The 27945-nt window shown below is 31.7% G+C and overlaps 2 protein-coding genes and 1 pseudogene across 2 annotated transcripts; 1 reads left to right on the forward strand and 2 right to left on the reverse strand.

Moving 5' to 3' along the window:
- Positions 1 to 24272, forward strand: LOC120195522 (annotated as a pseudogene).
- A 293-nt stretch (positions 24273 to 24565) lies between these two features.
- LOC120195523 lies at positions 24566 to 25057 on the reverse strand. The gene has a single exon (XM_039197524.1). The coding sequence runs from the start codon at positions 25055 to 25057 to the stop codon at positions 24566 to 24568; it is 492 nt and encodes a 163-aa protein (XP_039053455.1).
- A 2005-nt stretch (positions 25058 to 27062) lies between these two features.
- LOC120195524 lies at positions 27063 to 27677 on the reverse strand. Its single transcript, XM_039197525.1, has one exon. It carries the CDS (start codon positions 27675 to 27677, stop codon positions 27063 to 27065), a length of 615 nt encoding a protein of 204 aa, XP_039053456.1.
- Positions 27678 to 27945: the final 268 nt, after the last annotated feature.

The following is a 27945-nucleotide window of genomic DNA, read 5'->3' on the forward strand; positions in this document are numbered from 1 at the left end:
ATGAGATGGATCAGAACGGTATCTGATAAGCATGGCTACATGGAACACATTGTGAACGCTCCAACTCTGGTGGTAAAGGTAACCGGTAGGCTACTTGTCCAACTTTCTCTGGTAGTTTGTAAGGTCCTATAAAGTGCGGAGTTAACTTTTCTTTGCGCAAAAAATGAAGTATTTTCTTCCATGGGGAGACCTTGAGAAATACTTTGTCACCCATTGAGAACTTTATATCCTTAAACTTCATATATGCGTAGAATCTTTATTATCTGAGGCTTCTCTCAACCGACTCTAAATTAACTAAACCTTTTCTTCAATTTATTTGATCAAGTATGAGCCCACTATCTTATCCTCACTAAGCTATGTCTAACATAGTGGAGTTCTACACTTGCACCCATACAAGCCCTCATACGGAGGTATCTAGATGTTCGACTAAAAACTGTTGTTGTATGCAAACTCCACTAATGGCAGGTGATCCTATAAACTACTCTCGAGGTTTATTATGGTACACCTAAACATATCCTCTAAGATCTAAATGAAATGTTCTGACTGACTGTCTATTTAAGGGTAGAAAATAATACTAAAGTTTAGTTTGGTGCCTAATGATTCATGAAGGACTTTCCAGAAATGGAAATTGAATCGAATATCTCTGCTAGATATGATAGAAATCGGTACTATGTGCAACCTTACTATCTCACAGATGTATAACTTAGCTAACCTCTATGTGGTGTAGTCCATCATAATTAGGAGAAAATGGGTTGATTTGGAAAAATGATCTACTATGACCAAAACTGCATTGTGTCTCTATCTAGTCATGGGTAACCCGGTCATGAAGTCCATAGTTAGTATGTCCCATTTCCACTAAGGAATCTTAATTGGCTGAAGTAAACTTAAAGGAATATGGTGTTCCACTTTAACATACTGTCAGACTAGACATCTACGACAACCTCTGACACTTTCTTTTTCATGCTCAGCCACCGGTACAACATGTTAATGCATGGATAGACTGAGAGTGGAATACAGTGTACCTCATTGAAGATTTTACTACGCAACTGAACATTTTTGGGTACATACAATCAACACCTGAAATACAACACATCCCCATCACTAGACAAGCTCACAACTCTAACATCAACTATTTACTCAAGGCGTTTGCTACAAAATTTGCCTTACCTGGATGACAATCTATCACACAATCATAGTCCTTAAGCAACTCAATCCACATATGTTGCCTCAATTTCAACTCTTTCTGAGTGAGTGAATACTTAATACTTTTTTGATCTATGAAGATATTACATTTCTCACTAAAAAGATATGACTTTTGTGATCTATTAAGACTTTAGTCGGGAAAATAGGGCTGCTACTAGCTAAAGGTCATGGGTGGGGTAAATATTCTCATGGGTTTTAAGATGTCGAGATGAATAAACTACGACCTTACCTTCTTGCATAAAAACGAATCTAAGACCTTTCAACGAAGCATCACTAAAAAATGTGAAGTCTTTACCCGACTATTGTTGGGTCAATATTGTGCCTGAGTTATGATGGTCTTTAATTGTTTAAACCTCTTCTCTCGCTTTTCATTCCACACATAGGAAACTCCAATTTGAAGTAACTTGGTTAGTGGGGCATCTATTAATGAGAAGCCCTGAATGAATCGATGATAGTACCCGACTGAACCTAGGAAATTGCATACATCTGACACATTCTTAGGTGGCTTCCACTCAACTATATCTTGAATCTTTTGAGGGTCTACTCGGATACTATCTGTTGACATGACATAACCTAGAAATGAAACCTTTGGTAACCAAAACTCACACTTCCCAAATTTAGCATACAATTGTCAATCTCGAAGTGTCTAAAGAATAATGTGGAGATGTTGATCATGTTCCTCCTCTGATCGAGAGTACACTAGGATATCGTCAATGAACACCACTACAACCTAATCTAAGTAAGGGTGAAAGACTCAGTTCATCAAGTCCATGAAGGCCGTTGGAGCGTTTGTGAGTCCAAACGGTATTATTAAGAACATAATGATTAGATCTCATCTCGAAGGCTATTTTTTCCAAATCGGCATGCTTGACTTTCAACTGGTAATAGCCTGACCTTAAGTCGATCTTGAAGAACATACACGCTCCCCTTAGCTAGTCGAAAAGGTCATCTATCCTAGGAAGTTGGTAACAGTTTTTTATGGTTAACTTGTTTAATTATTTGTAACCTATGCATAGGCTCATCGACCCATCCTTCTTCTTAACAAACAAGATCGACTTTCTCCATAGAGAGATGCTCGATCGAATGAATCCCTTCTCCAACAACTGCTCAATTTGGGCCTTTAACTCCTTCAGCTCCATTGGTGCCATACGATAGGGAGCAATGGACACTAGAGCTGAATCCGACATTCCCTCGATGCCAAACTCTAGTCCATGGTCGGGTGGTAAACTCAAAAACTCGTTTGGAAACACATAAGGGAAATCTCTCATTGCTCGAATATCCTTGAGTGCTAGAATAAATATTTGGGTGTCGACCACATCAGCCAAGAAGGCTTCACAATCCTGGTCAATAATCTACTAAGATTTTATAGCCAACACTATCCTCAATTAGCCTGATGTGAGTCATTACTAACTTGGTTTCATCATCTGTACTAAGCTTAAGATGCTTGGCTTTACACTTTAAACTAACGTCGTGCTCGGTTAGCCAATCCTACCTAAAATCGTATCGAACTTTGAGAAAGGTAACTTTATTAAGTCTAATAGGAATGACTGACCCTGAATTTCTATTGGGCATCATTTATGAATTGTCTACTATGACATCTAGACCTAGAGGGCTCGATACTCTAACTTTGACCTATATTTCTTCTACTGGGATTTCTATCTCTTGGACTATGTCGAAATAGATGTAAGAGTGGGTGGAACTGGGATTTATCAATGCATTAACTAGAATGGAAAATAATGTGAATGTAGCTAATATAACATTTGTTGCATAACACTTCTCCCAGGCTCTCACCGCGTACTTTTTGAAGGCTACCCCCAGCTCTTCTCTGACCACTGATCTGGTTGTTCTTCTGCTATGCTACACAAATGTAGTACTACCACCTCTCACTATCCATTGACCTCTCTGCACAAACAGTGTTAACCTCTGAGTCATCGTTGGAGTAACTCTCTGAGCCCTAGGTTGTCTCTAACGAAGTGATCTAAGGAGCCGTAATTGAAGCAACTCTAGATCCCTGCTGACATGTCTCAGGGTGTCTTCTTCCATACTGAGAACAAATGGAATGAGTAAAAACCCTTGTTAAATCACTAACACATGCCCCAGAAACTAAAGTCATGGGTCTCATTCTAGACTCATATATACCCCCTCGATCCGAACTCTGCCTGCCTCTCCTCGACTGTTCTGCTAGGAGTTTCCATAAACCATGATGTAACACCCATAACCCATATACATATCGAAATACGAGTTATGGATGTTACACAAACGTTACAAAAATTCGTTAAACATAAATGCTTAAAATTGTGTTCATTATAAAACGTTTATTTTTTAAGTTTAAAACTATTTCATTAATAATGTAAAATTATAAAAATAATATTTAGTAATTCAAAACGAATCCAATTTTATGTAACAATTAGGTAGTTTAGCACTATTTCATAAACTTTATAAAATTGCATAAACAATGCTTATTTTATGAACCATTTTAAAAACATAATATATATATATACTATTCATTCATAAATATGAACGCAACTAAACTAGCCAAAATAAAATGATCCTAGTTTACTATTACAGACCATTTTAAACAAATTCGATAGAACAACTAACAAACATAAATATGCATGCCACTAACAGTCGAAAGTAACATCAGAGATGTCTTGCTGATACAGGTAGTAATTATAATATCCAAAAAGAGGCTCAAGAGGCTCTTTACTTCATGTCCTTTTTCTTACTGAGGCTACGCATGAAAATCATCACGCACTAAGTCAAACTTAGTGAGACAATAATAACTCAAGGTGTTATAAAATAATTAAAATAATCATAATTACGATAAAGCATTAAAGTAACTCAAATAAAATCTCAAACCTTTCAAACCGAATATTCAAGCCATTTTTCTTCATCAGAAGCCTGGAAATCATCATCTCATGATTTTATTAAAAATGATGATTAACATTATCAAACAAAATAATCATTTCATATACTTTTACATTCAAACATTTTTCAAAACTTTCATATTTCATTATCATATTCTTTCTTTTCATATACTTTTCAGAACTTCACTTTTATTTTCATAGCCCAATGTATATCTTAAGAGAATTCAAGGTAAATGAGTCAAACATATGTGCGCACTACAAGTGCAATCACATCACCTGCACCAATGGTGCAATACAAAATGTACACGAATGTACTATATCAGAATCAGAATAAGATTTTACTCAACTTCATGGCATGCCAAGTGTACCTATGACTCTCCATGCAACATACAATGGGCTTTCAGATAATATCATATCCATTTATTAGTCAAGCATTTTAAATCAGAATCATTTTCATCTCACCAATATAAAATGCATAACTTGGGCAATTCACAACTGAAATCATCCATAATTTAAAATATGACATCAAATAAAATACTTTGGGCCATTCATGCTCTAAAATTATTCATAAAACCTTTATATAAACATTATGGAAATATTCCATAATCAGAATTAAATCATGCTTTAAAAAAATAAATCATATGAGATTGACTTATCGCAAGTCTTCCTTAATCAGAATAATTAAATAAATAAACTACACTCACCTTTTCCTCACTACTGAACATTTATATAATATTCATTTACTCACGTACTTTACAATTTCCTTTTGAATCGTTCGGATAGATAGATTTATTATGGTCTGACAACATCATCATAATAACACAAATATTCAAACTATATGTTAGTATTATACTAACATAATCTAAAGTTAAAATAAAAAAGTTTATAAATTAAAATCGATACTTAAATCGACATCAAACTAAATCACATTTCCATCCCAAATTTAAAATTCACAAAATAATCCTTCAATTCCATAAATTATTTTTCATCATCAACTCTTCAACCTTTACCAACTTTATATTCAAAAACAACAATTTATGAATTCTATTTTTTATAAGTCATATCAACTTTTTTCCATTTGATTCATAATGGTTATTCACCATTCTGATCACTTCACATTAATTACTAAAAATCCCAGCACCTTAAGAATACACTCAAGCCAATACTTCAACATTTAAGAACTCGTAATTTCATCCTTGTTTATTATTATCATTTATTCCAACCACTATCTTAATGATTCTTATAAATTAATCCTAAACAAACACTTAAATTGAAATTTAACATCAATGCAATAAATTTCCAGCATTGTAGTATTATACCCACATGATACTTTCACATTTAATAAACTTGCAATCAAGTCCTTATATATTAAGACCATTCGAATTCCACATTCAAAATTCACCAAGTTTATACTTTGGTCCCAAATCATTACTCTAACTTAAAATTCAGCATTCCAAAATTAATATTCAACATTGAATACCCCAATTTACACATTCATACATCAATATCTCACAATTCTAAAAACTTTCAAAATACCCTTTTTCTATTTCCAGCTTCCAATTTGATCCAAATCAATCTCCAGAGCATTTAGAATACTTTTAATATCAATTCAAGACCATAGTATATTTTTCAACATTTTTTCTAATTTTATTTCCTATGGTCGAGTTCCCTTAGCACACTTGGATTTGATTTCCATTCAATTTCAAGCATGAATTCAACTTCCTAACATTAAATTCAAGCTATTCCAACAATCACAGCATCAAATTAAATCAAAATTCATCCAACCTCAATAAACTCTAATATGGTCGAATGCTATAGATACTTATACACTTGATTTTAATCATCACTCATACTTAAAAATTAATCCACAACATCAAAAACATAATATCGTTAATCAAATCTTCAAAATCGACAAACCATTCATAATTAGATTTCCAATCTCATCATAAAAGCATGTTCACCATGCAATTTTAATACCAAATGATAGAGAATTTCAAGAGGATTAATTTTCAATCTAACAACTTAATCCAAAAATCAACCATGGAAGCTTGAAAATCAAATTAAATAGATCCTCTTACCTTCAATGGGAAGTCATGGCTGGTCGAGGAAGAAGAAGCTGGATTTTTTTATATTTTCCCCCAATTATCACTTAATACACGTGGGTTAATATAAACCAAATGAATTTAAAATTCATTTAATAAGAAATTCCAACTTTTCCATAAATGAATCATGATAATTACCATTTTTCATTGAAATATCTTCCATCAAAATATCCCATAGTCAAATATGAACCAAATTGAAGTTGACTTTCTATTTTAACCATGAAATTTTTGAAATTGTAATTTAATCACTAAATTTTCCCAATTTTGGCTAAATAGGGAAAATAACTTAATTCTAAAGATCCAAAATAAACTTCACTCTTATAAAATATGGAAATAATATTTCCAACCTTCATCTACCATCATTTAGATTTTCTTGAAATTCGGGTTCGATCTGATCATTCGATTGTTTACCAGACTTACTGCTTTATAGCTTTTAGTACAGATCTCAAATCAAAATTTTGATTCCCAAGAAAACATTAATTTTGAACTAAACTATTTATTTAAGGCCAAAATATAACTTTCAAAAATTGCATTTTTATCCTTAAACTTTTCTAAATTTATACTTTAGCAATTAAACTTTCAAAACTTACATTTTAGTTACTGACCAAAATTTGGGGTATTACACATGACTATCTTTGGCCCTCTTGACTGTAGTCTAAGATGGCTCACTGACTCAGTAACCCTCCTAGACTACCTCACAACCTCGCTTAAATGTTGGGTCCTCCTACTCAGGACCCTCTCTACCACCTTTGCCTGTTGAGACAACTAGGCAAAGACACTTGGAGGATTGAATGCAAGGTACAAAATAATGTCAAGGTGCACGCCCTCCATAAAACTAGGATAGTAATTATTTTCTACCGATACTAACTTTGGGGCATATCTACTCAGCCTGAGGAACTCCTTCTCTTATTCCATTACAGTCATGCCCCCCTAAATCAAGTGCAAGAAATACTCCCTCAAGTCATCTGTGTGAGCCTCACTAATGTATTTACGAAGGAAATCTACTAGGAAATGAGGTTATTATCATCATTCCAGTCTTTAGTACTCTTAACTCTCCATTTGCATGTACACTTATAGTCGTTCACTGACTCTAACTGACGAGTCCTAGGAACGACTAAACCTTACGCTCTGATACCACTAAATTAACACCCTAATCTAGTCTAACTAACGATACATGGATTACGATGTAACATGGGGCCACCAAAATGGCTAAACCAAAATTTTCCTTTTAAATCAATTGTAAAACACCATATAACATAAATTCATTCATGATAGGTGAAATTTAACGTAATAATCAAGTTCACAAAACACAGGGGATATCTCAAATATTGAGTTTAATAAAAACGAGATGTACTTTGAAGATCTTTGCTACACTAGAATATATGATGATGATAACTCCCCACAAAAGTCCTCCTAAGATCATGCGCATGGAGACACACTCTAAACACTGAGCTTACAAGCTTAGCGACTCACTAATAACTGTACTATAATATATGAATTATAGGGGCATAAGTATGATGACATAGAAATGTTGATCTGATATGCTGACATAGGCATCCTGGTGCAGCTGAGGGTTATACATCTCGGAGCTAACACACCCCTCTAGCCTTTTTAAAATGCCCTTGGGTATTTGGGTGAGATTCAGAGTTACATCAGAAATGTACACACTTCCAACTTACTCCGTCGGGCCTTGGGGCATCTGCTCCCAACTAGCGACTGAAGTGCCTTGACACTAACTGGGAAATCTAATTATTTGATCGTATCTCCTAGAGTAATTTGGGTGTCCTAACTGTATCCCGAGTGTTAAAAAAAGATAGTTTTATGTTATCCTAGTTGTTGTTGTTGTTTCTAACTGTTTCAAGCTTATTACTATTATCATTTGTAGTTTTATTTCATGTTATTATGGTGTTATTAGGTCTCTCAATTCTAACCTTTACAACCTTTTGGTTTCTTACCCAAAATTATTCGTGGGTACCGATACTAAGCTCCTCAATATCGATATTGGCCTCTGGATATCGATACTCACCTCTGGGTATTGATACTAATGACTTGTTAAAGGTTGATAAAAAGGGCTGCTATCGATACTCCTTGAGTATCAATATTTCTGGTATGGGGTATCAGTACTTTCTTGAGTACTGATATCAAATTTAGATTTGATGTTTTAAAAAATGCCTAAGTACCAACACTCCTATTGGGGAGTATTCGTACTCTACTCTTGGTATCGATACTCTCATGAGTACCGGTACAAATTTTGCTATTGATGTCTGCTAAGTGAACTCGGTATCGATACCAACCTACGAGTATCAATACCTCACCTATAATATTTATACTTATTGCATGAGTATCGATACTTCTAAGCCCTAAATCCCTTTATTTTTAACACATAAAGAACTATATCGGTAATATTCTTCAGTATCGATATTTATGCCTAGAAAGACCTTAATTTTTGCATGAAAATGCATCCTCAACACTCTTAAACATCCTATTGAAGTCCCCAAACATTATTAAAGAATTATGCATGAATATAAGGATAATAAAGAGTCTATAAACATGCTAGAAACATTGATTTCTAAATTCTACCATGAACATGCTTTATAACTCATCCAACCTACCAAGACACTTCTAATGACCTATATATGCTAGAGTTAAGTTAGAAGTAAGTTACCTTGATTTCCAAAGCTACTAGAAGTGTCCAAGCTCAACCAAGTGTTAGTTTTTACTTTCCTCTAGCTTTGGAGCTTTCTCCAACCTCACTAACTTGATAAGAATCAACCACAATTATACTAGCTTGATTTAAAGGTTTAGAAAGTTTCAATAACACTTCCTAAGGCTTTGACTCTCTGGAAACAAAATGAATCACATAAGTTCCTTAAATCCTCACGAAACCCAAGTTTTTGTCACTATAGCCAAAACTTGCAAAAGAGGGCTTAAAATGAATATTGGAAAGAGGAATTTAAGTTTCTCACCTTGATGATGTTAGTTAAGTCTTAAAAGGTCTCAAAGCTTCAACCTTTCTTAGGTATCTTGGTGAGGAATAATATGGAGAAGATAGAAAGAAACAAATGAGTGTGAGAAAAGGTGGAGGAGGTTGAATGCCTATTTTGGTGCCTTCCCTTTCGATTACATCTGTAATACCCCAAAATTTAGACAATTACCAAAATGAAAATTAGGAAAGTTTGATGGTCAAAGTAGAAAATTGGGAAAAAGTTTAGGGAATTAAGTGATAATTTCCTAAAAATAATTTTATTCCATAAATAGATAGTTTACTCTTGAGAGTGGAGTTTTATGGAATCATATTTTTGGAATTTGAATTTTAGTAAAGAAAAACTAGAAAGGGTTAAAGTCCGATAAGGAATCGTAATTCCGATCGAATTGGAATTTTAAAAAAATTTGAAGGATGTTATAAATGGTTGGAAATATTATTTTAATATTTTAGATCAGATAAATTGGTATGGATATGTGTAATTTTTCAGATTTAATCGAAACAGTGGAATTTAGTGACTAAAATGCAATATTTGAAAATTCAAGTGGAATTTTAGAAATGAAAGTCAAATTACTTCATATTTGACTTTGTAATATGATAAGGATCAGATGGCTTGGTTTTATGGTAAATAGGAAGATTCATTAAGGGTGATTTGGTCTTATCTCAAGTGAATGAATATTTTATTCATATAAAGTTAGATTAAATGTAAATTAAGATGAAATGTACCTAACATTTCATTTCACATGCTCATCTTCTTCTCCAACCAGACGCGAGCTTCTTCAAAGGTGAGAGAAAGCTTCAATTTCATTTATAAGCAAATTCATTTGGATTTTCAGTATGCTGAAAATAGAAAATTGTTATATGTGAAAAACGCTATCATTTGGTACCAATATTGCATGATAATATTGTTAGTGTTCAAGTTCATCTTGAGTTAATGAAGGGGATGCTGATTTCTTGTGTTTTATGGGTTATGAAGAGTTAAGTGATTTTAAAGAATTGGTTGTAATAATTGATGAAGAACCTAAGGATGAGGTTAAAGAAAACAATTTCTATTTTGAATTTAGCAGTGGGTTTAAAAATTCACCAGAAACTATATAAAAATAATTTGGAGGCTATTTTTATATATTTGGGTTCATATATAAATCTAGTTTTGCTTACAACAAACAGAGATCAATTTTAAGGTGTGTACAAAAAGATATGAATTTTTAACCAATGAAAGGTCAGAAAAAATCGGATAACAGATTCTGCAAAACAGATTATGTTGGTCAACTTTGAAAATTCACCATAAATTGTACAGAATGAATTAGGAGTTATTTATATGGATAGATTTGTATTCGAGTTTATTTTTCAACGGAAGAAACAAAATTAAATTCCAATGTGTATATCAATACAGACTACTGATTCTTTAAATGTAGTGTGAATTGTGTGAATAAGAAAAATTGATGGGTTGTTGTGTAAGTGTTGTATAATTGATGTACTATGCTGGAAATTGTTGTTTGGTAACTGAAATGAGTGTTAGATGTGAAATATGACTATTTTGGGAAGTTTAGAAAGATTGGTATTTAAGTACAACATTCACATAGTTGGGGTACTTAGATATAATTGTACCTTTGTAAAAGCATTTGAATGGTAATAATTTCAATAGTGGAATTTTTGTATTGAAAGTATAAGTGATAAAATGGTGAAAGATCATTTTGTGTAAATTGGAAAAGTTGGTTCCAATGTTAAAAGGAATTTTTAAGAGTTGAGTATTTTGATAGATAATGAGTTTCAAATATATTATGGAGTTATTTTGGGATATGTTTATGTTAGTACAATACTAACATATGTATCATTATGAATTTGTGATTTATACAGATTATGATTGATTTGCGATTGAAGCAAGTCAAGTATAAAAAGGGTTTATTGTGGAGAATAGTGAGGCACATATTTTGGAAATTATAAAGTGTCAAGGTGAGTGCAATACATGCATGACATTATACATGGATGTTTTATACATCATTAGGACGACTTGCTATAAGTCGACCTTGTTTATATCAACATGATATATGTCATTTTTATAACTTTGACATGACATTGAAATGTCACGGTATAAAATCAAAATGCATTGATCATGAAAAATGTGATATTTTACCATGAATGTTTTCGGGTATGAACTGTCCAATGTTAAATATTGATAATATACTTTGCCATGGATGGATCGAATAAAATAGACTATATGCCCAAGTAAGTCATTGAGGGACATGTTATAGTTGTCATGCCATAGAGTATAGCAGCTGTAGGTTTATATTAGCACTATAGTGTGTAAGGACACTAAGTGCAGGTTTATGTCCGGATTAGCACTATAGCGTAAGCTTAGTGTAGGTGGTGGGCACGACCTTATGAGTATTACCCGGATTAGCACTATGGTGTAAGCTTAGTTCAGGTTTAGTACTACGGTGCAAGTATTTTTACTCGAATACCCAGGGTCCTCAGGGTTGTATATTGGGTTATTTTCTATTGTTTATGGCTATGGGCTATGGTTTATGGTTTATTGGTTAATAAATGGTAAACATGAAAATACGCCTATGAGCTTATGGAATAATGGCAAGTATATTGATAAAATAAGCTTACGAGCTTATGGAACAAATAGTAAGCATATTGATAGAATAAGCTTACGAGCTTATGAAATAAATGGTAAGTATATTGGTAAAATAAGCTTACGAGCTTATGAAATAAATGGTAAGTATGTTGGTAAAATAAGCTTAGAGCTTATGAAATAAATGGTAAGTATGTTGGTAAAATATTGAATATGCAAGTAAAATGATTTTATGGCATTTTGAATTTGACATTGAAATTCATGCACGAATTGTATTGCACTGATTATTGTTTTAATTGCCTCACTAAGTATATACTTAGCGTGTGATGATTTTCACGCGTAGGTAAAAAGCCAGTAGTGGAATAAGGAGTTCAAAGTGACATCAAGTATCAAAAAGTATATTTCAATATCAGTAAGACATCCTAAGATGTAATGTTGACTTTATTAGTGGCATGTAATTATTAATGTTCTATTTGTTTTGTTAAACAAATTTGGAAACAAAATGGTGACTTTATATGATGAAAGGATAAAGTTTTATGAATTTATATGTATTTTTGGATTGCTTAAGGGGTACCGATTCCCCTGCTACAGGAACTAATTCCCTAACTGTTCACGGTACTGTTCATCACTATAAAAAATTCTTTTAAATTAAATTTGTTATAATGAAACACAATTCATGTGAAATGATATTTGTATAATATCATTTACCAAGTTAATAAAAATAAATCTTTAAATCTTTTCGAATGGGAAATGGTTTTACAAATTTGGGTGACATCTATAATCTGTATAGGTATAATTATACGGGTTATGGGTGTTACAACATCACCACCAAATAAACGATTTCATCTTTGGAATCACATGAGGGCTTATTCACTTTATGTGTCCTTCCTCTTATATCCTAATATTAAAAATACCCTCTTTATCACATGTTGGGCCAAAACCAAGCCCAAACCCAAGGTTAACTTGGTTCAAGTCTTCTTATAATGCTAATAGGTTTATCTAAACCTACTTGGGTTAACCCAAAACTAATAACCGAAGATTAGTAGTGTCACATAGCATGATTATTTTGTTAAAGTAAATCTCATAGATAAGTATTTCTTTCTAATTTTACATTAATACTATGAGTTATGGATATTTATTTTTAATTATTTGTATCATGTTTGGTTTAATTTGGTGAATTCATGATTGATATTGTTTTTTTGATAAATAGTCAAACATTATTGTAATACCCCAAATTTTTGCTAGTGATTGTAAGTTTTGAAAGTTTGGGGGCTAAAGTATAAAATTTGTAAAAGTTTAGAGGCAAAAAATGTAATTTTGAAAAGTTATATATTTTAGCATGTAAATAAAAAAATTTGGCTCAAAACAAGGATTTTCGTGAGGATCAGATTTCCGATTCGGGATTTGTGTTAAAAACTATAAAGCGATAAAGTTCAGTATTGAAATTGGATAAACGGGTCGAACCAGAATTTTATGAAAATTTGAAGGATGTTATAAAATGGTTCAAAATATTATTTACTATATTTTAGGTTAGAGAAATTTAACTTAGATCATCGTAACTTTTCAGATTTGGTTGAAAAGTAGAATTTTAGTGACTAAAATGTAATTTTCAAAACTTTCATTGCCAAAATAGAAAGTTAAAGCCAATTTTATACAACTTTGACTATGGAATATTTTAATGGAAGATAATGCAAAGACATTTGCTAATTATTAATGTTCATTAATGGTAAAAATGGAATTTCTCAAGAATTGAATTTTAAATTTAATTTAATTAGTTTAAATGCCATGTGTGCTATGAATTAATACTACAATAATCAAGAGACAACAAATTTTCATCCATTTTCTTTCATTTGGCCGAAACCACCAAGCTCATCAAGGTAAGAATTTTATTTTGATTTTTGAAGTCATACACTTGATTTTTTGATTAAGCTATTACATAGAGAATTAACCTATATCAAATTATCTATCATTTGGTACCAATATTTCATGGTGAGGATAATTTTGTGTTGAGATTGAAAGTTAGGGTTTATATGGTTTATGGATTTTAAAGAATTGATGGATGGATTTTATGTTTTTGATGTAAGTGATTAATCCTAAAGCATATATGATGATTAAAATCATGTGTAAAGCCTTATGTTAGGCTTGACCAACTTAAGGTTTACGTAAATTGAATGTATTTTGATTTAATTTGATGTTAGGATGATTGGAAATGCATGAATTTAATGTTAAGAGGTTGAATTCATACTTGAAATTGAATGAAAATCAAGCCCTAATTCACTTAGGGTATTCTGCCATTAGGGAAATTTAGGGGGAAATGTTTAAATAATTCCCATAGTCCTATATTTATATTAGAAGTATTTCATGTGACTTGGAGATCAATTTGGACCAATTTGGGAGCTTGAATAATAAAAAGGGTAAATATACAAGTTTTGAGAATTGTAAGACATTATTGCAAGAATGCAATATTTGAAGGGTTCAATGCTGATTTTTTATAGTTGAAATGCTGGAAATTTTAAATTAGAAATTTGATGGGAACCAAATTGCAAGTTTGGTAAAGTTGAGGGTGGAATTAGAAAAGTCTCACTATTATAGGGATTTGATTTCAAGTTTATTAAATGTAGAAGTATCATTTGGGTAATTATTCCAATGCTGAAAATTTTATTTAGTATGTTGATTTTTGGGTTTAATTATTAAGTTGAGATTTAATTGCAAGTTTATCAAGTTGTGAGGTTGAATTTGAATAGTCTAAAAAAGTTTAGGATGAAATTTTAAGCTTTTGAATGTTTAAGTGTTGATTTGAATATTTTAGTAAGGTGCTGGAAATTTTATGTGTTAATGTAAAATGATCATAATGATGAACGACCATTATGAATTAAATGTCAAAGTTAATATGAATTCTATAAAGAATTCATAATTTATGGCATGATCGTGTAATTGGCAAAAATTAAAGGGTTGATTTGATAGTGGAAATAAATATACATGGGACTGAATAAGAATTTTTAGAAGTTTAAAAATTTCGATGGAAGTACGATTTAGTTTTATATCATTTAAGTATCAGATTTATTTCTATTGAATTTTATATTTAATTTTAGATTATGTTAGTTTAATACTAACGTATAATTTGAATATTTTATGTTATTATATAACGTCGTCAGACCACGATAAATCTAGTGATTCAAGTAGCTTGAAAAGGGAGGAAAAAGTGTGGGATCTAGAAGAAAATTGTGGAGAAGGTTCAATAGCGAGGCAAATGTGAGTGCATTTAACTTGTATTTATGTTACCGAACAAACATTAGCTTGCGATGAGTCAGAAAATAATGTTCTGAACAAATTTGTAAATCTGTTAAGGATGCAAGTTTGTAAATCTGCCTAGAAATTATGTTCTGAACAGTAAGTTTAGAAAATCATCAGAATATAAAAATATAATTGAAGGATGAATCTTATACCATTGGATTCGTATATCAGTCTAGTTTCGTTTAGAACAAATTTTAATGGATTTCGAAGAGTATACAAAACGATATGAATTTCTAATCGGTGATATGTCAGAAAATAGGGCAGCAGATTCTTCCCAAAACAGCTTTTATCAGTCAACTTTGAAAATTTGCTATAAATTGTACAAGTGGAACTAGAAAGAGTTCCTTATATGGTTAGATTTTTATTTGAGTCTAGTTTTTAGTGGTGCAAATAGAATAATTTTTTAGTTTGTATATTAATACATAATAATATTTCTTTCAAGGTAGTGCAAACTGCCAGAATATGAAATTTTCATAAATTGTGTAATCAAGGTAATTTAAAGCAAAGGATTAAGCCTAAAGCTTGGCGAGGCTTATATTTTGATTTATAAGTAAAGCTTAAAATATGTGTAATAGTGTATTTGATTAATTTGATTGAGGACGACTTGTGATAAGTCAACCTCGTATTATTTTAAAGTATGTTTTCTATTTTAAATATGAATTATTTATATAATGTTCACATGATTGGTTTATGAATGTTTAGGGCATGATTTGTCCAAATTATGATTTTTATGAGAATGATATTGGAAAAATGTTATTGAGTGGAAATGTTGAATTATAAATTATATGAATTTAAAATAAAGCCCATTGTTTATTGCATTGAGAGTCGTAGGTACAATTAGCATGCCATGAGGTGCAGTGATTGATATACCGTGGTGTTACCGGTGGGTACACTAGTATATATAATTCTGACATGATTGCACTTTGTGGGCATATTATGATTCTGATGTGATAGCACTATGTGTGCTTATGATATATTGTGTGTTATCGGTAGGTACACTAGTATATTTCAGATGTGATTGCACTTTGTGTCCATATTATGATTCTAATATGATAGCAATGTGTGCCCTAATATGTTCTGATTGAGATTATAGCACTTAACTACTTACTGCGCACACTCGTCTTACTCACGTACCTTATACTCTCTTACATATACATTGGGCTAGAAAAGTAAATGTGAAAGTTATGACAAAATATGAAAGAAATGAACATGGAATTGAAAATAAAGTTCTGAAATATGTTTGAATGAAAAAGAACAAAAGTTGTTTATGATATTCGATATCGACTTACATGATTTTTGATAAAATCATAAGATAATGATTTTTCAGATTTTCAAGATGAAACATCATGAATAGCCCAGTTTGAAAATTTTAATGCTTTTATTTAAATTACAAATTTTATGTTTATAATATTTTATGAAATATACGTTTTATCTCATTTTAGTTATATTACTACCTCACTAAGTTTTACTTAGTGTGTTAAAATTTTTATGCATAGGTTTGAGTAAAGAAAAGAACGTGAAGTGAGGAGTTATCTGAGCATCTTATGGAAGTCAAACCTACCTACAAAATTAGTAAGACATCCTATATTTGACTTATTAGTGGTATGTACATTATACGTGATGGTATGCTTTATTAAATTTATTTTAAAAGGATATGTAATAGTAACTATGATTATTTTCTTTAATTTTGAATAATTTTAGTATTTAATCGTATTTTTGAATGAATAATATAAATGTTATATTTTAAATGGTTTTTAAATTAAACAATATTTAGGCAGTGATATATAGTTATAATTAGCTCTGAACTGCCTACTTACTGACTGAAATTGGATTTGATTGCAATGATTAAATATTCTTTTATGATTTTATATGAATAAGGTAAAAGTTTTTATGTTGAAACAACGAAAGTTAAAAAAAATGAAATTTTAAGTCTTTATGCTCAGCAAATAATTATCAAGTTGATGTGACATATGTAGCTCGTATATCGAGATATATATGGGCTATGGGTGCTACAATTATGTTTTCAGTCACTAATAACGTCATCTAAACAATCTTATTATGAGTTAATTAGGAAATCATGACGTGATTACAAAATTCAACTTTGATTATTGACTTCTTATGGATTATAGAATACATATTTAGAATGAAATTTATATTCGATTTGGATTGAGTTTGACTTTTTTTTTAAATATTGATTTTTTTGAATTCGGTTTATATTTGGTAATTTATGAAGTTACATATTAAATGCATGTTCAAAAATTATTTAGAAACAATCAAAGAATTAAGTTTTCGACTTTTGATAGCATTATTTATGTAACCTAATTTTGGGTTATTTCGGATATTGTAGTGCAATCATAACTTTCAATTTTGACCTTTGATTGTTAAAGAAGTATTAAATTTGAATAATGATATTTTTTTGAGATGTCTTAATTGAGCAATAAGTCATTAAAGTAACCGTAGTTATGAAAAATATTTTATTTTAAACTATGAAGGGTTATATGCATGTAACTTAGGATATGTTAGTATTGATCGGCCCAAAGGAAGATTAATAGTTGACATAATTGCATGTATACATTTGATAATAAGCATGTGATAATTATTCGATTTGATGTGTGAGTAATAAATCGGCCCAAAGGAAGATTTTTCCTAGACACATTCTTATTATCAATGTTTGGTTAGCTCACTCGATATCACTTAAGGTGAATATTTTGTCTAAAGATGAAATATTAATGAAGCATCTAATATCCTGAGATAAGATTTAAGTGTATTCAAACTTATTATTATTTTGGTTGTCTTTTAATTGAAAGATAAAACTAAGAGAAATTGATTGATTGACAAATATTTCTATGGTTTTATTTATATTGTTAATGCAAAATATGTATATATTCAATTTAGTTATTTAGTTTTGATTGTTGGTTAATAGCATATATATATTTTTCAAACAAATTAATTCATATTATGGATGTGTTTAATATTTTGATAGATTAGTTGAAACATAATATTGCATAAGTGATGTCTTTTTTGTAGATTAATTTATTTAGAAAATCAAAATGATTATGCATTTCTTGTGATTCATGCATTTTTTAATGGTCCTTAAGAAAAGTCAATATTTGACCAGATTTCAAGCCACGCATGTGGTAATAATATGTCACAATTATAAGATACTTTATGCGAGCATTACATTAGTCCAAAGATTAGTCTATTGTTCAACATAACTTATTGTCAATATTTGATTATTACAACAAGATTATTGTTTACTGTTAATATTATTGTCCAAAGACTTGATATTGATGTAGTGTTTGGTATCTTGTGATGTGAATTAGCCATTATTTTTTAATTTATTTGTTTACTTAAGATGCAAGCTTTAATTTTATTTATGTTTTGTCATGTATTCTACTAATTATTTATTTATTGCTACCAAAATTACTGTTATTATACATTTTCTACTCATGCTTAAGAAAACAATTCTTAAGATATGAGAAAATGCACTTACATAAGAGTTTGATTATATGAGCATAGGCTTTTCACTAAGGAAAGAACAATTTTCACCTCTCATGAGGACAACAACCTTAATTGGTATAAGGGATTTTGAGAGGTGAAATTTGTTCAAATTGCATGAGTCTAGTGGTCATGAAACACAACATTAGAAGGCTTTGGGCACATAATCTGAAAATATTACTGAGGCTAATGGTTCCCTTGACTAAATTAAGAAATATTTTCTAAAAAATATTAAGGTTTAAATGACATCACTTTTGACTTATTTGATGTCTATAAAGTATATGGGCCAAGGAAATGTGAAAGAGTACATTATGGATATGTTCATATTGCTTCACACCTAAGATCGAGTTTTTCTAAAGAATTACTTGTTCTTGTGATTTCAGTATCACTTCCTATAGAATTTAATCAACTAAAATGGAGAAATGAACTCTAAATGAGCTCATTTTTGTGGTGTACAATAGGAAGAAAGGTTGAAGCATAATAAGTTTGAAAGTATTCAATTGAAAAATGCATGTAAAGTTAAGGGCAAAAATAATACCAGAATATAGTTGTTAAGGTTCAAACTCAAAAGAGACAATAATATGCTATAAAAAATTGTTCTCTTTTGTAATAAGTTATGACATATGAGAAGAAATTAAATTCTAAAACTGTAACCAACTACTTTGGTTATTCTGCATGATTTAGGGGTTACGAGTTTTAGGATCTCATAATTAGGAACATTTTTAAGATGATATCTATAACATTATTTTTTTTAGATGTTGAGTTTTAAGTGAGAAATAAGGTTTGAGAAATTGAATTTAAGGAAGAATTAAATTATAACTCAATTTCTATTATCACTTTTGATTATATCCATGTGTTCATACATATCATTAATCAATAACTGAATCTAGAATCTCAAAAATATTATTTTGAACAATTTTCATTTAAGATGAGAAATCATTTTGGAAGAACAAACTCAACAACCTCAGAGAACAAGTTTCATTAAGAATATCCACAAGATGATATAATAATATTTAGATTATTATGTTGTATTTCTCCAAGAAATAAGGATGACATTGGAATGACAGAGGATGATCTAATCAACTTTCATCATATCATAAAAGTTCTAACTCTCATAAGTGAATTAATGTCATGAATGAAAAGTATAAGTTCTATATAAGATAATAAAGTTTAAGAACTTGTCTCATTACCTGAAGGTGCAAAACCAATTGGTTGCTAATGGATATTTAAAATCAAAATGGATGCAAATGGTGATGTTGATAGGTATAAGGCATGTCTTGTATTTAAAGGATATACTCATAAAGAATGAATAAATTTTGTAGAGACTTTCTCCTTGGTTTCATTGAAAGACTATTTCAGGATAATTATGATACTTGCTGCTAATATTTAATCTTGAATTACATAAGTTGGATTTCAAAATGGTAACATTGATGAGATGTTTTATAAGGTACAATTAGAAAATAGTTTTTGATGATACAAAATTATTGATATATAAATTAGGGAAATTCATTTATGAGTTTAAGTATGACTCTCGTTAATTGTATAAAAAATTTCACCAAATGAATATCATGTTTGGTTTTGAGATGAATTTGGTTGAAAATTGTACATACTATAAGTTTAGTGAGAGTAACCAAAATAATATCTCTTATTTCTATAAGAAACAAGTTCAGTCTTGATCAATGCCTTAGGGATGATTTTGAAACTAAGGAAATTCAAAAAGATTCCTTATTATTCAAAACAAATAAAAAATTTAATGTATACCCAAGTTTATGTGCATTCAGACATAGCGTATAATTTTAGGATATTAAGCAGGTATTTAAGCAATTCGGGTATGTACTATTGGATAGCAACCAAATTGATTCATACAATACCTTTAAGAACAAAAATGTTACATGGTCACATATCGAAGGTCTAGTAAGTAAAAGATCTTCAAGTTAATGGACTCCAATTTCTTGGAATATAGATGCAAAAATTTATCACATGAACTGCTAATTATGGATTTATAAGAAATATCACTTGAGTTATTTTGTGACTACTAAATTGCAGTCCTTTATTCCATATACAACAGAAACACCTTAGAGTCTAAGCACATAGACATTATGTTTCTAGGTGTTAAAGAAAAAAATCAGAGTGGTTAGGTGTTTATAGAGCATATCGGTACAAACTCATTATTGCGCACTTACTAAGGAACTATTACCCTAGGTCTTTCATGAGCATACTACTCATGTGAGTATAATATCATTTAAGGATATTTGTATACGTGACCATTGATGGATCTAGTCATGATTGATATGGAAAATGTCATTTTGATCCTATATGGATATAGTTGATGTACGAGATTGTTATAGAATACCTATTGCATGATAACAAGTTTTGAGATAGGGTTATACATTTATCAGAAAACATATTTTTCCCAAGTGGGAGATTGTTTGATTAAAATTCATAATTATGGGCACATATTTATAATGTATATCGTTATCATAAATATGAATAAATTAAGTAACCAATTATGTTATAAATTCATAAGGTAATAGAAGTTTCATGGAAATGAAAGTGTAGGTACTATTAAAGTTGTATTTATAATTTGATGAGGTGCAGAGTTATAAGTATAGACAATAACTGATTATTAAATCAACTATATAAAGGAGTTATGGTCCTCAAGAAATAGATAGTCTCGTATTTACTCTTATCACCGTCAAAGAATTTATACTTAAAGAACTCTATCTTCTTGGAAGATCACAACCAAACAATGATTCAAGGAATTTAACCCATCAATTAATTCAAGTACACTTCCGAATCTAGTATTTCTTATTCTTGATAATTTGATATGATTAGATCCTGATTGTTTTCATATTTATTATGATTTGGTTCTAACATATCATAAAAGTAGACTTATTGAAAATAAAAAAAAAACAAAAGAACATAAAAGGATAATTAAAATACCAATAAATGACAACTAATATTAAAGTTGGTTTTATGATCAACATATATGGAAAGGAAAAAGGATGAAGCGCGTATCAACGAGACAAAACTAGGAAATAAATACTTAAAAGCAAACGAAGACACACTGCTTTAGCAGTCTCGTATAATTAATTGTATAGGCGGCTACTGTTTTAGCTCATCATCTGCTAATAAAGACAGTTTGATCATAAAATTAATAGTAAATTAATATAGGTATTAGAGCTAACACTAAAACTTTTTCTTAATGTTTCTTTTTTTTTTTTCTGTATTTTCTTCCAGATTACCCGCCAACCAAATCAAATACTCATTAATTCAATACCATCAATTCCCCCTGTTTATTTACCATGCATATGTAAATATTTTTAACTTTGGGCTTTAAATTAACCTATGCAAGTTTTATATGTGGGGATTAAAATATGAAAACTTAATGATTATTCAGTTACATTTTCCTTCTACAAATGTCTTTGTATGCATATATTTATGTGCTACGATTACTATATGAAAACAAATTATTAGTTAATTTAGCATGAAATCACACTACAACAAAACTGTTATACAGCGGCGTTTTAAAAATAAACGCCACTAACTTTAAACATATAGTGGCGGCGTTTACATTTCAAACGGAATAAAATGGTAACTTTAGCGACGTTTTTCAATAAACGCCGCAACAAAGTAGTACTTTAGTGGCGTTTTTATACAAATGTCATAATAAGGTTTATCTATAGTGTCATTTTTTCAACAAACGTCGTAATAGAGTCGTACTTTAACGGAATTTTTATAAAAATACCACAATAAAATTCATCTATAGTGATGGTTTTTCAACAAATACTGCAACAGAGTAATACTTTAGCAAACGCCGCAATAAGGTATTCTATAGTGACTCAACAAACACAATAACAGAATACTACTTTAGCGGGCTTTGTATATTGTGAAATATTTAGTGGCGTTTTATAAACGTACGCTGCAAATTTTCCGACAATTGGTTAGTAAACAACAACTCTTTGTTCTTTAAAACCTAACCCGTCCATTCTGCGCTTTCTACCCTTCATTTCCTCTTTTTGCTCGCTTCCTTCTCTGCGTTTACCTCGCTTCAATTCTTCGCTTCCCTCGGCCGTTTCCACAAGCCTTCCTTCTCATTCCCCTCTCAACATTGCTCTTTGTTCGACTTCCATGGCCGGCAGTGATTTCGACTCGTCCCTAACCTCTCCTTCCTTGGAGAAGCAGTTTGAGAAGTTCTAAGTCCAACTAAGAGATTCTGGCGGTGATTCTGACTCATCTACTCGTCTCATGCAAGCTACCCTTCTCCTCGGTCTCCAATCTAAACCAATTCATTGTAACATTTTTCTTGATGTTGAAATTCTTAGGGAATACGAGGTATTACAATTTTCGTTTTTATCGATTATTTCGAAACCCATTCTTTTCACCCCTACGGTTTTAGAATTTGGGTGAATTTTTTAGCTAGAGTTGTTGAATAAATTTATTATATGTTTACAGGTTCATCAATTGATGGTTTTACTAATTTCGTGGAGGTTGTTATAATCCCATACTCTTAGGTTTTTTTTCTTTTCTTAAAATAACATCATATCCATTAAACTGGAGAAGCATGTGTAATAGCATCAAATTCTTAGTTTTAAATATGTTCTATTAACTTTCTGTTGTTTTTTTGTGAATTCCTAGTATTTCATTTTTTTACTATTGGAACTTTTTAGTAAGCTGTGGAAGAGTACCTTTTAAATCATGGTTTTAGATAAGAGACCCCAAGAGAAAAAGAGAAGTTAACCATAAAATTGAAGTAATACAAAAGTAGGGCAACACTTAGAATTTAGACTTAGGTTTTTTGTATGCTGGATTGTTTTTCTCATTGTGTGTCTACATAATAGATTATGAGTTGGAATATTTGGAGTCTATCCATTTATTTGTTGAGATATTGGACCACTTTTTTCAGCAATGTTTGCGAGCTCGACTTGGTTTTTAATTTCCACAAGGTATGTTATCGTCAACTTTTGCATGAACATCACTTGCTGGACTCAGTTTTTCTATCTGATTCACATGAAACTGCGAGTTACAGTAACCAAAAAGTCCACCCCTTTTTTGTTTTGCTTTATTTCAATTGAATTCGTTAGTTTGTGATCTCAATCTTTAGTTTTTGATCTCAAGTCTCAACTCTTTGTTTATCTAACTTGTCAAAGCTAGTTCTGTATTGTTTGGCATTGATTAGTTCAATTTTCTTTTGGAACAATCCATGTGCTAACTCGATATGAATTTGATTATACGTTCCTCTCTTTGGTTTAAATGTGTGTATAGCGGTTGATTGTCATATTCCTCTGAATTCACTTCACTATTTTCATTTGAAATTCATCAAGGTTTATTTGATACTCGATGAATTCATTCTTGCTGGAGAGCTTCAAGAAACAAGCAAAAAGGTTTGCTTCCCCCTCCTCCCCATTTCTAGACCTTTTACATATTATTTCATGTTTGATGGATTTTATTGACATTGCAACTTTTCTTCTCTCACCAGTATCTTTGTTACCTTTGGAATTGTTAGTTAGCAATGACACTGTGGTTGTCTTTCTTCTTTTGGTATAAAATATTATCTCATATTATTGGTGGTTTTTGCATGTCATTACCAAAATGGTCTTTTACCAACAGCTTGAATATATTGATAATTTCTTGTTATATAGAGGCAATGCAAATATTTGATGGCTTGGAAACCGGCACTAAGGTTAGTCATTTGCAAATTGCAGGCTATAATAGAGAGAATGGGGGAACTGGATAAGCTTGATTAAAGATGACTCTGCATGAAAGAAAAATGATGCTATTTGTGTCAAATACTTCTCTTATTTTTTATTGTTTGTTTTACACAGCTAAATCTTTATTGTGTTATTTTTTTTATAGGAATAATAGTTCTCATTAAAAACCTCCCTCTCAGTTAACTCTAGAAAAGAGTAACCAGCGGAAGGAGAAAAAGAGTGCCTTGATTTATTGAATATAGAACTATTACAAAACAGTACACCAATACAAAGAGGGTATCCTAATAAAACTGAAATCCATAAAGCACCCTAGAGAAATACCCTTACAATTACCCGATCCCATCCTTAGCTAATTTATCTGCTTCCCAATTACAACCCCTAGGAATCCATCGAATAATAACCACCCTCTCTTGAACTAAGGACACAATATCCAAAACAATGGAATTGAAAAAACTAGGAATAGAATTAGGCAGTAATATCCAGTCAAATACAGATTTGCAGTCACTTTCAAGGATCAGTCTTCCCTTTGTAGCCCAATCTGATGATAGAAAAATGTCTAGACCTTTCTTAACAGCTTTCAGCTCAGCCAACGGAGGAGGTCCTGGACCGATACTAACAGAAAAAGTCGATAAAATGATACAATTACAATCTCTCAAAATACCTCCAATTCGTCCAGCCAACCCATCAGACTTGACAGCCCCATCGACATTAAATTTATAAAAATCAGTTGGTGGAGGATGCCAACTTTGTATCAAACTTCTGTGAGTTTTCTGAATAACAATGATGTATGCAAGAGAGGGGTCCCCTACCACCAAATCCATTTGAATATGGGGAAACTTAGCTAAAAACCATTGAGCTAACTAAATCTTATTAGGAAGAAGAGAGAGGTCATATCAAGGCTAGAATTATCAAACAAAATTGAATTCTTTGCTATCCAAATAGACCAAAGAACTACTCCCGGGATAAATTTCCAAAGGTCCCCTGCAACTGAACAAGAGAGGAAAAGATGTTGGACTGTTTCTTTATTCAATTTACAAAGTGGACATAGAACGTCTTCCATAGGAACTCCCCTTTACTTCAGCTCCATTTTCACTGCCAATTTCTTGTGAGTGATCTGCCAAAGGAAGGTTTCTACTCTAGGAAGAGCCAAACCTGACCACACCCACCTTTTCCACGAAAAACTCTCTTCTTGACTATTTGATAAAGCCAACTTGCAGGATTTCACTGAAAACAGACCGTCCCCCTTCCTATACCAAGAAAGAAAATCCTCTATTGAATAAGATAAATTAAAACTGTTTATTGTTGCCATTAGATTTACCCATTGGATAAATTCCCAATCACATAAGTTTCTTCTAGTTTGAACATTCCACACCCATCCATTTGCATCAAAGTTACCAATCTCAGCCACCGTACCCCTTTTGTTGTTTGATAAAGCAAAAATCCTTGGAAATTGCATCTTCAAGGGTAAGTCATTGACCCAAACATCATTCCAAAACGAAATAGAATTGCCATTCCCCAATTGATTCCTAGAATACGACCTCAAACATCCTCCAGTGTCATCATTTTTCAAATAATTATTCATATTTCCTTTCCAATTCCACGAGTCTTGAGGCGAGACAACTTTAGAAATTGACAGGGATAAAGTACTAGCATTGTATTTGCTACATATCATCCTTTTCCAAAGTGACTCTTTCTCATTTGCAAATTTCCACACCCATTTACCCAACAAAGCCCTATTTGCGATGTTCAAATTCATAATTCCCAAGCCACCAGCCTCCAAAGGTTTACAAACACCTTGCCAGCTAACCCAATGCATACGATTCTTGTTTGAATTCCCCCCCCCCAAAGAAAGTTAGCCATCAATGAATTAACTTTCCTCTTTACTTTGAGCGGCATTTTAAAAATAGATAAGAAAAAAATCGGTAACGAAGTTAATACCGATTTAATAAGCACCAATTTTCCCGCCATTGACAGTGAATTAGCCTTCCAACCAGTTAACTTACTGTTAAAATTCTGTGTAACCGGCTCCCAAAGTACTTCAGAATTTCTCTTTGCACCTATAGGTAAGCCAAGATATTCCATGGGAAAACAACCCACTGAGCAACCAATATCATTCGCCCATTCATTTAAGGTAGCCGCTTCAACATTTATGCCAAACAATTTACTCTTAGAAAGGTTTAAGTGCAACCCTGTCATTAAACTGAAAATCCTCAGCACTCTTTTGATATTCCAGATATTAGACAGAAAGTCACGGTAGAACAAAACTAGATCATCCGCAAACTGAAGGTGAGTTAAATGGAATGGATTAACTGATCTACCAATCTCAAACCCCTGAAAAAGTCCCAAATCAGCAGCTTTAATCAACATTTGATTTAGGAGTTCGCCAATTAAATTAAACAATAAAAGGGAAAGACCGCAACCTTGTCTTAACCCTTTTGCCACTGGGAACTCCTCAGTAGGAGAACCATTAATTAGAACTGAAATTGATGCAGAAGAAAGACAATATTCGATCCAAGAAATCCATTTCTCCCCAAAACCCATAGCATTCATTAATTTTAGCAGAATCATAAGCCCTTCGAAAATCAACTTTAAAGACTACCCCTTTTCTCTCTTGCTTCCTCCAATAATCTATACCTTCATTAGCTACGAATGCACAATCTAGCAGTTGCCTACCCGGAATAAATGCGAACTGATAAGGGCTAACTAGGTCTTTAATACAAGACACCAACCTTTTGGATAGAACTTTAGAAATAATCTTGTATAAACTGCCCACAAGGCTAATTGGCCTATAGTCTTCTAAACTTTTTGGATTAAGTTTCTTAGGTATTAGGGAGATGAATGCATGATTAACCCCGTGATCCCATTTTCTGCCCTATAAAAGTCACAGACGAACTTCATGATCTGCTCCTTGAACATAGGCCAATACTTCTTGAAAAAACCCATAGTAAATCCGTCTGGTCCAGGTGCTTTATCACTAGCTGATGAAGAGATTGCTACCCAAACTTCCTTTTCTGAAAAAATTTCCTCAAGACTATCTCTTTGCTCAGTAGATAGCATTGCAAAAATCAGATCAAAACCCCCCACTTCCAGTGTAGTAATCGTACTATAAAATCTTTTGAAAAAATCCGAGACATGAGACTTAATGTGAGCTGTGTCTGTCAATTCCACACCCTCCACCTTCAAGGAGTTAATTTCATTAATTCTGTTTCTGTTCAAGGCACTTAAATGGAAGAACCTTGTGTTCCTATCTCCCTCTTTGACCCACTTCACTCTAGACTTTTGGCACCAAATGCTCTCCTCTATTCTATGCAGTCTCCATAACTCATTTCTGAAAAACATTAGTTGGTCCCTATCTTGCTGAGAAAAGGCAGCTCCTTGTGACTTCAATTCTAATTCATTTATTTTGGAATCAAAATCTGAAATAGCCTCTGAGATCCCCATATGTTTATTGCTGGACCAACTTCTTATCTTCTTTTTAGTACCTTTTAATATGTTAAAAATTACACTACCTCCATTCTTCTTCGACAAATCAGCCAAGGAATTTTCAACCAGATTACCAAAACCTTCTTCCTTTAATAGAGATAGTTAAAAAATCTAAAAGGTTTGGGGCCCCAGTTCTGCCCATCTTCTTCCAGCACAATTGGATTATGATCAGAGAGAGATTTGGGTAAAATTCCTTGTATCAATTTAGGGAACCCGTGGAAAATTG

This window comes from Hibiscus syriacus, unplaced genomic scaffold (genome assembly GCF_006381635.1).
Source record: "Hibiscus syriacus cultivar Baekdansim isolate YM2019G1 unplaced genomic scaffold, ASM638163v2 tig00117016_pilon, whole genome shotgun sequence".
In the NCBI taxonomy this organism is placed as follows: Eukaryota; Viridiplantae; Streptophyta; class Magnoliopsida; order Malvales; family Malvaceae; genus Hibiscus; species Hibiscus syriacus.

What these genes read in the sequence shown, in the direction of transcription:
- LOC120195523 (XM_039197524.1), bottom strand. Translation starts at nt 25,057, where the DNA reads ATGGATTTGGTGGTAGGGGACCCCTCTCTTGCATACATCATTGTTATT.
- LOC120195524 (XM_039197525.1), bottom strand. Translation starts at nt 27,677, where the DNA reads ATGGGGATCTCAGAGGCTATTTCAGATTTTGATTCCAAAATAAATGAA.